Source organism: Hemiscyllium ocellatum, chromosome 13 (genome assembly GCF_020745735.1).
Source record: "Hemiscyllium ocellatum isolate sHemOce1 chromosome 13, sHemOce1.pat.X.cur, whole genome shotgun sequence".
Classification (NCBI taxonomy): Eukaryota; Metazoa; Chordata; class Chondrichthyes; order Orectolobiformes; family Hemiscylliidae; genus Hemiscyllium; species Hemiscyllium ocellatum.
In genome coordinates, this window is record NC_083413.1 from 73,555,722 (window position 1) to 73,567,499 (window position 11,778).

General features: G+C 41.4%; 1 protein-coding gene across 1 annotated transcript in view; it reads left to right on the plus strand.

Moving 5' to 3' along the window:
- Positions 1–11,413, plus strand: part of LOC132821361 (espin-like) — a 70,694-nt gene extending 59,281 nt beyond the window's left edge. Inside the window, exons 10-12 of the mRNA XM_060833944.1 lie at positions 6,889–6,968; positions 9,083–9,094; positions 11,266–11,413. Coding sequence (XP_060689927.1) covers positions 6,889–6,968; positions 9,083–9,094; positions 11,266–11,413 — 240 coding nt within the window. The remainder of the gene's footprint in view (positions 1–6,888; positions 6,969–9,082; positions 9,095–11,265) is intronic.
- The last annotated feature ends 365 nt before the right edge of the window (positions 11,414–11,778 follow it).

The window sequence follows — 11,778 nt, forward strand, 5'->3', positions numbered from 1 at the left end:
CAGGAATCTTTTTTGTTGCAGTGCAGTAAGTATAATTTTGGCAAACATTGCTGATGATTTGCACACAGCAAGATACTACAAAAATAAATGGAATTAATGTCGAGTGAGTCCATTTAGTTTCCTCAAATAATTCCACATGAATATTGTTTAGGACAGCAATCTCTTCATTGACAGACTGTATCTCTGATTAGTATGTTATTGGAAACCTTTAACTAAAACAAGGCTTGAAGCATAATCTTCCTACTTGGGTGGGAATGATGCCAATTGAACCAAAGTTGAGCTAACACTCTTTCTTATAAACAATAGTAGCTTCAAAATCATCAGCAAAATGAATGACCATTCATATGTCACCACTGGTAGAAATTGAACAACTTTGACTTTATACCAGAAAAAACTAATTTATTTCAAGCTCTAAATATAGTCATGCCTAAAGTACATCGAACACAGAAACCCTCCTTCACTTTTCTAAGTCATTCAACTCCACTTGGTACATAGGGTCATAGAGTCATAGAGATGTACAGCATGGAAACAGACCCTTCAGTCCAAACTGTCCATGCCAACCAGATATCCCAACCCAATCTAGTCCCACCTGCCAGCACCCGGCCCATATTCATCCAAACCCTTCCTATTCATGTACCCACCCAAATGCCTCTTAAATGTTGCAATTGTACCAGCCTCCACCACATCCTCTGGCAGTTCATTCCATACGTGTACCACCCTCTGCATGAAAAAGTTGCCCCGAGGTCTCTTTTATACCTTTCTCATCTCACGCTAAACCTATGTCCTCTAGTTCTGGACTCCCCGAACCCTATTTATCCTATCCATGCCCCTCATAATTTTATAAATCTCTATAAGGTCACCCCTCAGCCTCCGATGCTCCAGGGAAAACAGCCCAAGCCTGTTCTGCCTCTCCCTGTAGCTCAAATCCACTAACCCTGGCAACATCCTTGTAAATCTTTTCTGAACCTTTTCAAGTTTCACAACATCTTTCTGATAGGAAGGAGACCAGAAATGCACGCAATATTCCAACAGTGGCCTAACCAATGTCCTCTACTCAATACTCTGACCAATAAACGGAAGCATACCAAACACCTTCTTCACTTTCCTATCTACCTGCAACTCCACTTTCAAGGAGCTATGTACCTACACTCCAAGGTCTCTTTGTTCAGCATCACTGCCTAGGACCTTACCATTAAGTGTATAAGTCCTGCTCAATACTACAATTAATAAATAAGAGAAAACGTATTAATTGAGAAAAAAAGTCAAAATAAATTTCAACTTATTTGATTAGAAGGTGGAGTAACCTTTTGATTTGTTTGTCTGTGGTTCACTAACTCTGCATGTATGAGTTTGCCTAGACACAGATAAGAAGACAGAAGGATCTGAAAGAACTTCCATTAACTAGCACATTTTTGACCCAAAAACATTCTAAAGAACTCTACAGCCAGTAAAGTACTTCTGAAGGGCAGTCACTGTTGCAATGTAGGAAATGCAGTTGTAAATGTCAACTCTCCAATCAGAGGAATCCCTCACTACCACTGAGAGAAATGACCAGATGATCTATTATTGTGACATTAATTCAGACCACTAATGGACCAGGCCATTTACTGATTCAAAGTAAAGTAGGCAATTATCATGTCCTGTTTCATGGCAATTACCAGGAATGTTGTTCACTTTATTCAATAATTTAACCTGACAGCACAAGCATTCTAAAAAATTATTGCCTTTTAGGGTCATTATGAAGAGGTTGGATTGGTTCCAGGAAAGATTTTGCTGGGGAAGTGGTGTCAGTTCATGCAAAATGCGGATCTTCTTGTTTTTGTGTGTCAGTTTTTGATTGCTGAATAATTAAAAATTAGTAAATGATTCTAAAATACTTCTCATGATTTGAATGAAAAGTTGTTGCTTGTGAATGGAATTTATCAGCTCTTACAGGGGTGTGGTTTGAAATTCAGCTGGGGTACAGCATGTGTTTGGGGTCGGTTGACCCTTGGTTTACTTGGTAGCCATCAAAAATGTGTAACAAACTGAGTAATATTACAATCTGCGGCCGATTAAAAACTTTCATTGCATAACCAAGCCTTGACTGTACCAAAACATCTTAAACTCTCTGGTTTTAGGACATTTGCATGTGTCCTTCATAGGAGAGAGCGGGGGAGGGCTCATTTGGTTTCTGACAAATAGAAACCCTACCAATGTGAAGTTCTACAGGAAGTTGGAGACTCTTAAACAAGGGGCTACATCTTTGACCGCGGCAGTAATCAGATGACCAAGATTAACAATCTATGCAGTTTGATTTTTGTGATTCTTCTACCTACCCAACACGACTACCATGTCTGCAATGACCGAGATGTTGATGGTAAGAATTTTCCATGTTGTGAGAATCTGATTTAACTTCAAGGGTTCTTAAATCTTATCAAATCGCATGGTCAGAGGGTCAGATTAATTTGTGACAATTCAGAAACATTAAGTAAAAATTCACAAAGCAAGCAAGCTTTACTGGCTACAACAAGTATTAAGTTAACCTTGGGTGTGGAGCAGGTTACTCAGCGTGACCCTTGATGCCTTTTCCTGTCTACGTCTTGCTGTGAGACTGCTTTGTTCTCTGAGTTCTAATAGGATGTCTTTATGTTCTTGGTGGTTATTGTGCCCTTTTTAATTCTGTGACCTGAAGCTGGTTTTTGCCTGTGCTCTTTTTATCCTGTGTTGAATGTGAAGGTTATCACATGAATAATCCATGTCAACCCAATAATTGGTTCTGGATATACCCTCTGAGATTGGGGTCCAAGTCACACAAAGTCACACAACGCCAGGTTATAGTCCAACAGGCTTATTTGGAAGCACTAGCTTTCGGAGCGCTGCTCCTTCCTCAGATGGTCAGTCATGAAAAATCTTGAGCTGCCTTCTTGAATCAATACTTCATTTTGAAGCCCATATAATGACTCAGGAATGCAAGGTGAAAATTGCTGCAAAAGTACTTCAGTGACTGAAAAATACGGCCAAGCCAATGCTTTGCTAATATGACAAAAAAAGGATGGTTGTATCCCAGAAGAAGGCCATTCAGCCCTTTCTGACTGCACTAGCCATTCAAGGAATGCTAAACCCTGTGCCACTTACCCACTTCTCCCAGTAACCTTGTATATTCTTCCTTATCAGACAATAATTCAATTGACCATTCAATGCCTTGATTGAACCTGCCTGCACTGTACTCTCAGGCAGAGAATTTCAGACACTGACCTCTTGCTGTGGGACAAACGTTTTCCACGTGTTGCCATTGCTTCTTTGACCAACATCTTAAGTTGTGTAATGGTGAATTCATTGTCAAAGTATTAATCATTTCAATTTCAGCTCATTTCCACAAGATTTCTGTGAACTTGAAGGTCTGTGTTAAAAGACATAAGTACAGGGAGTCCTCATTTTAAATCTCTGCTTTTAATGCATTTTATGTTTTAACCTTCGTTTTATATCTATATCACCTCATTTAAAGTACCGTTGCTCCTTTGAACAAGTCTCACTTCCGAGTCACATCTTGCAATATTGTGCTTTCTAGGTCATTGTACTTCATTGATCATCATGTGGCATGTATCACTGCATCATCAAATGTCTCTTATTGTGTTTCTAGAGTTGGCATAATTGTGACTGTACACTGCAGTCTAAGATCATTGTTTTTTTTAAACATCTCTCTCTTCACCTATTGAAATAAGCTTAATTTAAATCATTTTTCAAAGTTTCTCCTCTGTATCTACAGTAATCAAGGAACTGCTGTGGTCTTTTGTTTTTAGAAGAATTCTTTGTTGTGTAGTACTCTATACTACTTTAGCTGTACAGCTACAATAGTTGGGGAACTTGTACTATACCCATTATGGACTGAACATTTCTTTAAAGACTTCTCTGTAAGCAAGAAGTCTGCTTTCTTTATTGAAGCTTGCCTTGTTTAGTTTTGCAAGTTATTCCGACTTGGAATGCACAGTGCTGCACATGTATGACACAATATTTCAACACTTGACTTGGCTTTTCTGGAAAAAAATTGACCTCAGGAACCTAAGTCTGGCTTTAACATTGATTCCTGTGGGAAATCATGCTTTACTTAAGACTGTTTCATGGAAAATCGCAATTTTAAGCAGCACAACCCCATTTAAATGAAGACATTCTGTGTGTGCACCATTAAATCTTTAGAGCTCAAGTTTCCATGCCCATCACACAGATGCCTACCTCCTAACAGTCCAGAGATTCCAAATGTTGAAACAGATATATAGTGGTCACCACAGTTACAAAGATGAAATGATGACATGATTAAATAGTAAATATAGTGGAATATGCTTCCATTTCGATGCTAAGTCAATCGAAACAATTGAATATCAAATATAATTCTCTTTGTATGCTTTTATATGTTGGACAGAACATCATGCTCTGCATCTCAGAAAGTATAAAGAATCATCACATTAATATCTCAACAATTCTCTCACTGCCATAAACTCCTGTCTTGTTTCATTCCCTTTTTCTTATTCTATTGCTTTTGTCAGTTTACCTGCTCTAGGTAAGCCTATTACCCTCAGTTATGTGTCAGGTAACTTTGGAAGCAATGTAAAGTTGGAGATAGTGGCACCGTGAAAATAAAGTCATATGACAAAAAAAAAACGAATGCTGGGAAAATGGGAGAGGAGTTGGGAAGGATCAGGATTGTAGGAGAGGAGATGGGAAGGACTGGGAATGTGAGAGAGAAGATGGGAAGGACCAGGAAAGTGGGTGAGGAGATAGGAAGTACTGGGAATTGAAGAGAGGAGATTCACAGCATATTGGGCAAATGGCAAGGAGGAAGTTTGAAAAGATTATAAAGCCTCAGATTTGGCCTCAAATTTTGAAAATAAAGAGTTTGGAGATTACAAACAAATTATGGGTGGCACAATATTCCAGTGGTTAGTACTGCTGCCTCACAGCACCAGGGATCCATGTTCAATTCCATCCTCGGGCAACTGTCTCTGTGGAGCTTGCACATTCTCCCTGTGTCAGTGTGGGTTTCCTCTGGGTACTCCAGTTTCTTCTCACAGTCCAAAGATGTGCAGATTAGGTGGATTGGCCATGCTAAATTGCCCATAGTATCCAGGGATGTGCAAGCTAGATAGATTAATTATGGGAAACGCAGGGTTACAGGGGATGAGCTGCTCTTCAGAGGGTCAGTGTGGACTCGATAGACCAAATAGTCTGCTTTCATACTGTGAGGATTCTATGAAATGTTCTCCTGGACCAAAGAGATCCCATAGTTTTCAGTTTGGTTGAGTCTGGGAGTCCAGTTTGTGCTGGAGCCTAGGGATCAGGCAATTCTGGATTTGGTTATGTGTATTGAGGATGACTTGATTAAGGAGCTTAAAGTGAAGGAGTCGCTGAGGTGACAGTAACCATGATGTGATAAAATTACCTTGAACTTCGAGAGGGAGAAGCTGGAATCAGATGTAATTATTTTACAATTGAAAATAGGTAGCTAGAAACACATGAGGGAGGAGCTAGCCAGAGTTGATTGTAAGTGGAGCCTAACAGAGAAGATGCTGGAGCAGCAAAGCAATGGCAGGAGTTTCTGGGGATAACTTAGGAGGCACAGCAGAGATTCATCCCAAGAAGAAGAAACATAGTGAGGGAAGGACATAGCAACTATGACTGACAAAGGAAGTCAGGAACAGCATTAGGCAAAAGAAAAAGCACATGATATGGAGAAGATTGGTGGAAAGCAAGACGATTGGGAAGACTTTAAAAACCAAAGGTCAACTAAAAAAGCAAGAAGATGGTTGAAGGATAGCTGGCGGGGGGTAGTCGGTGGGAGAAGATGAAATATAAGGATGAGCCATGAGTAACACAAAAGAAGATTCCAACTTTTTCTTTAGATATATCAATGGAACAAGAGAGGCTAGCATAGACATTGGACTGCTGGAAAATGAGGTTGGAAATGTAGCAACGGGGAACAAAGAAATGATGGAGGTAGTGAACAGGTACTTTGCAGCTGAAACATATCAAAACTTCAAAGGAGTCAAGAGACAAAGGTGAATGTAATGGTCATCACTAAGAAGTAGGTATTGGGGAAGCTGAAAGATTTAGGCACAAAGGGACTTAGGAGTCTTTGTTCAAGATTATCTTCAGGTTAATATGCTGGTTCAGGTGGCATTTAGGAAGGCATGTGCAATGTTAGCATTCATATCAAAGGGACTAGAATTAAAGAGCAGGAATGTACTGCTGAGGCTGTATAAGGCTCTGGTCAGATCATTTTTTGGAATATCATGAGCAATTTTGAGCTCTATTTGAGGAAGGATGTACTGGCCTTGAAGGAGGTTCAGTGAAGATTTACAAAAATGATCCTGGGAATTAAGGGCTTATCATATGATGAACAGTTGAGGACTCTGGGTTTGTATTTAATAGAATTTAAAAGGGTAGGGTGATCTGATTGAAACTTACAGAATACTAAGAGGCCTGGATAGAGTGGACATGGAGAAGATGTTTCTGATATTGGGATTGACTGGGACCTGACAGCACAGCCTCAGAGTAAAGGGACAACCCTTTAGAACTCAGATGAGGAGGAATTTCTCCATGCAGAGGGTGGTGAACCTGTGGAACTCATTCCCAGAGAAGGCTGCAGAGGCCACATCATTGATTGTCTTGAATACAGAGATAGATGGGCTCTTGTTTAGTAAGGGGATCAAAGGTTATGGGGAGAAGGGAATAGGGTTGAGAAACATATCAGCCATGATCAAATGGCTCAGCAGACCCGATGGGCTGAATGGCCTAATACTGCTCCTATACCTTATGGTCTAATTCGATATACATCACAGACTGCTCAATGGTGAAATGGTTTCTTCGGTGTGGACAAAAACTTAAATCATTGATTTTATTTCATCTCCATAGCAAAAAGAAGAAACACTGCTCTTCAATGGTCTGCCTCCATGGAGACAAGAAATGATGATGCAGAAAATGAACAGAGAGAAGTACGTATTGATAGTAGCTGAGTCAGAAGCTACTAGTGGTGGAGCAGCATCAAAGTTCAGTTATTACAGGGAGTATCTGCAGCTCAAAACTGGGTGGAAATGCCTATCTACACCCAAGGAATGAGTATGCTGTATGTAACGGTAGAGGAATTTACCGGGACCTATTATTGTGACATTCATTTGTGTGTGCCCATATTGACCTTCACCTAGAGGAATTTAATATTAGGATATCCTCCACCCAGAGTGGCTAACATCCTTAGAATAAGTTATTGCTTCAGTGACTTAAACAGAGGGCATATTTCTGTAGTCAGTCACATTCCAATGGACCTACAGCAATGGTTCTGCCCAGTTGGTGTACATCTTATTGTTGAGGTATTTGTGTGAATGAACTTGTCAAACTAGGCCTGGGAGTGTGATGCATGGTGTTAGTAGCAGCCCCAGGTGAGGTTCCTCCATTAATTACAGTTCCAAATGGGATACCCCAAATTGTTAAGCTCCTGGGTGAGGAGGGATGAATTGCCTCCCCTACTTTATACACCTACTCCTTCAATTGGTCACAACAAGGTTAATGTTTAAATAATGTCTCTTCTCCTGTGGGTACCTCTCTCCCAGATCAATGATTTTGTGTTTTAAAAGGAGTCAGTATAACCAGGCTTTCGCAAGTCAACAAAATAGTGAGTTTATTAGTTACTAAACATGAGAAGAAACAATAATACCACACACTACACACAGCTTTGGAATAAGAAATAAATCCAAAAAAAATTAAAAATTAAAGGTCAGTTTCTAATTTGTACGTGGAGGGTAGCAAGTACAACATTGCAACTGTTACAAGGGATGTTATCTGTCGTGTTGACATTAGTAGTTGTTTCGTCCATTTCTAGATTCTTGTATTTGCAGGTTGATTGAAATTCTTTTGTTCTGGTTCCTTTCAATAGTGGCTGGCAGCACTCAAAGAGAGAGTGTGTTTAATGGATTATCTCAAGCTGTGAACTCCAAGCACCCTAGTCCGCACATTCAGGTCACCAACATACACAGACTTGTAAGCCCTGTGTTTCTTTTTGTATATCCCTGGGTGGGTAGAACAAAGGCATCTCTGCAGGAGGTAGGATTATCTTGTGAGGTGTTGGGTATCCAGCCTCTCTTTGTCTTTCTTAGTCTTTCCATGTGAAGTTGCCTTGACTTTGCACAAGTGTGATATTTCATGAGTCCACGCAGACAGTCACTAAACTTACATCTGCAGTCCCTTTTTGGTCATAGTGTTTCTCTCTGGAAAAGGGTACACTGGAATTAACAGTTTGATATATCCATAGCTATGCTGGGATTATGATAACCGTTGGACCGTGGATCTGAGTCTGATACCTTCCACCCCTGCCATTCCTGCATGTCCTCAATGGTAGCAAGGCCACTTTCTTTCCCCTCTTTATAGCCTTTTTTTTTCTGCTGTGGTACCACTGGCCATCTCCTTCAGACCTCACCCTAGTGACCATTTTACATGTTGGCCGGTTAATCAACCAATGGCTATATTGCAACCAGACCCAATCTTGCCCTCATCTGGTTTATACTGATTTCTAACTAGATCCCTGGAAGGTGATCAACAGCAGGAAAACTGACAGCTTGTTGCCTCACCCTAACCCAGGAACATTAAATGATTGTAAGCATCCTGACATGTATCAGTTAAATCACAATGAAACCAGTGATTGGAGCTAGAACTTCTGCACGATGTAACCACTTACTTTTTAAATGTGACTACCTACCTTTGTTACATGACCATGTACTTTTAATATATGACTACCCACCTTTAACATGGTGTATCTTAAATTGATCACCTACCATTAACACATGATAGTGTAATTTAACATGTGATCAGCTACCATTAACACATGATGGTGCATTTTAACATGTGATCAGCTACCATTAACCACATTTCTAAGTGAACAGAGGACTGCGATCACAGATCTGTCTGTACCTTTCCACATTCAATTTTTTTTTTCTGGGCGCAAGTCCCTTAAGCATGTCCCACTAGACCGCACCCTTTCACTCACTTTTCTCAAAGATATTTTTAGCTAATTCCTCAACTTATTTTTAATGTGTTCTCTTATCTTTGTTCTCAACAGGAAGAAGCAAAGGTGAGTGTTGCCCCTGGAGTTGAAATCAATTTGAGTCTGTTCTTACAAGTACTCAAGCTCCCCAGGTATATTACTGACGGGTTAATTCAGAAGAAGCACAGTGAGGGAGTTGTATAAGCAGTTGTATAAGACTCTGGTGAGGCCTCATCTGGAGTATTGTGTGCAGTTTTGGTCGCCATACTATAGGAAGGATGTGGAAGCTTTAGAACAAGTGCAGAGGAGGTTTACCAGGATGTTGCCTGGAATGGTAGGAAAATCTTATGAGGAAAGGCTGAGGCACTTGGGGCTGTTCTCATTGGAGAAGAGAAGGTTTAGGGGAGATCTGATAGAAGTGTATAAGATGATTAGGGGTTTAGATAGGGTAGATACTAAGAACCTTTTACCGCTAATGGAGTCAGGTGTTACTAGGGGACATAGCTTTAAATTAAGGGGTGGTAGGTATAGGACAGATGTTAGGGGTAGATTCTTCACACAGCGGGTTGTGAGTTCATGGAATGCCCTGCCCGTATCAGTGGTGAACTCTCCTTCTTTATGGTCATTTAAGCGGGCATTGGATAGGCATTTGGAAGTTATTGGGCTAGTATAGGTTAGGTAGGATTCGGTCGGCGCAACATCGAGGGCCGAAGGGCCTGTACTGCGCTGTATCCTTCTATGTTCTATGTTCTATGGAACTGCTTCATCAAAGGCCAGTCAGTTTCACTGTAAAGGCAATGACTCAGTTATCATCAAGGCCAAGAGGGGAGGATGAAACACAATGATATATTGTCCAGAGGAGCATTACCTACCAAATACAACAATAGAATAAAAATTCTGCACCACTCCCATCATGAACAAGCAACAATCACTCAGTCTAACCTTCTCCTCCTTACATGTTCACTCGAGCCTCCTCTGCCTTGCCTATATACTCTTGCTTCTTTTTCATCCTATTCCAACACCCTCATCCTCACTTAAGCCTCCTTCTTGAACAACCCTCCTCCACACACTCACTCCAACATCCCCTTCCCTGTGTACTCACTCCAATCTCACACACGCACTCCAACCAAACTCACACTTTCACACTTACCTACCCTCCTTACCAGCACCCCCCTAATTCTTGTTTCTTCTGCACAGACTCATCAGAAATCAGGAAGCCTCAGTGATATTTCAGTGGCAAATACACCACTGCGAGAGTTTTGAACTCAATTTGCAGCTGCATGTTGCTTCAACAAAAACTTACTTTTAGAAAATACTTTTACACTCCTTGGGGTATTTCATGCTGTTAATCAGAAAGAAGGAGGCGTTAAGACAGGTGACCAAAAGCTGGGTCAAAGAAATAGACCTTAAGGGGAATTGTAAAGAAAGGAGAGGTTTAGAGCTAGAAATTCTGAGATAATAGGGAGATCAGGGATCCATAAAAGGCCAGAGTTGGAGAAATACAGATTTCACAGAGGGTTTCGAAACTGAAGGAAGTTATAGAGAGGGTCAAAGGGAAGGGGCGAGGCCAGAGAGAGGCATAAGTGAGACACTTGAATGGTCAATTTATTCAGCATAGGCAGAACATGGCAATGTTCATCTCAAACTTCTGTTGATCTGATGTCCCCACACAGGCACCTCCAGCAGATTTCAAAGAAGAATTTCTTCGAATCCCTATGATGCAGAATGCGGCCAATCAGCTCTTTGAGTCTGCACCGACCCTCCGAAGAGCATAGCCTCTACCCTAGCTGCATAATGTCACATTTCCCATGGCTAATCCACCTGGTCTCCACATCCCAGAGCCCCATGGGCAATTTAGCATGGCCAATCCACCTAACCTGCACATCTTTAGACTGTGGGAGGAAATTGAAGGACTGGAGGAAACCCCTGCAGACATGGGGAGAACGTGAAAACTCCACACAGACTCCAAGGGTGGAATTGAGGCTGGGTCCCTGGCGCTTTAAGGCACCGGTGCCAACACTGAGCCAGCCTGGGAGCTTCCAGCTCTGCATGGCTCATTGCCACATTTGGCAGTGCATTTACCCACTGAGCCACTTCCCCAAAATTTAACACCAGTTTTCCACTAGACTCGATCGTGATAGCCGAGGCAGGTGGAGGGAACAATTTCCCTGTGGGGGGGTTCTGTGACGGACGGGAAATCCATTTTGTCAGATTACAGTCAATGACAATGTAGTTGAAAAGTCCCCTTTGTCCCACAGGTTAGAGGAAGAGAAAAGGAAGGAAGCAGAAAACCAAGAGAAGCTTCAACAGGCTGCCATCTTAAAGCAGCTCGGATATGATGAAAATCAACTGCTACCATGGCAACGGCGTGCCATTCTCATCAACCACAATGGAATAAAATTCTAGCAACAATCACCTCCTGGGAGACAAAAAACAGAGACCGCAGAGAATCAATCACTTCCACAGATGCATTTCATTTGGGGAAAGGTGAATCTACAGGCCCTTTCTGACTTGTGTGTCATCGTCCATCACTGATTCCTTTCAAGTGATTGTGAGAAATAGAAAGGCCAATCCAGAAACCAGCCCTCATCTTCACATATTCTTCTCTGTGCTTGCTTATGGCATTCTTCTCATTCCCATGGCTCAGTCCACCACGCAAATCAGCCTTCCTTCTATTGACTCCATCTATACTTCTCACTGCCTTGGAAAAGCAACTAACATCATCAAAGACCTCTCCCACCTTGAGTACACTCTCTTCCACCCTCTTCCAT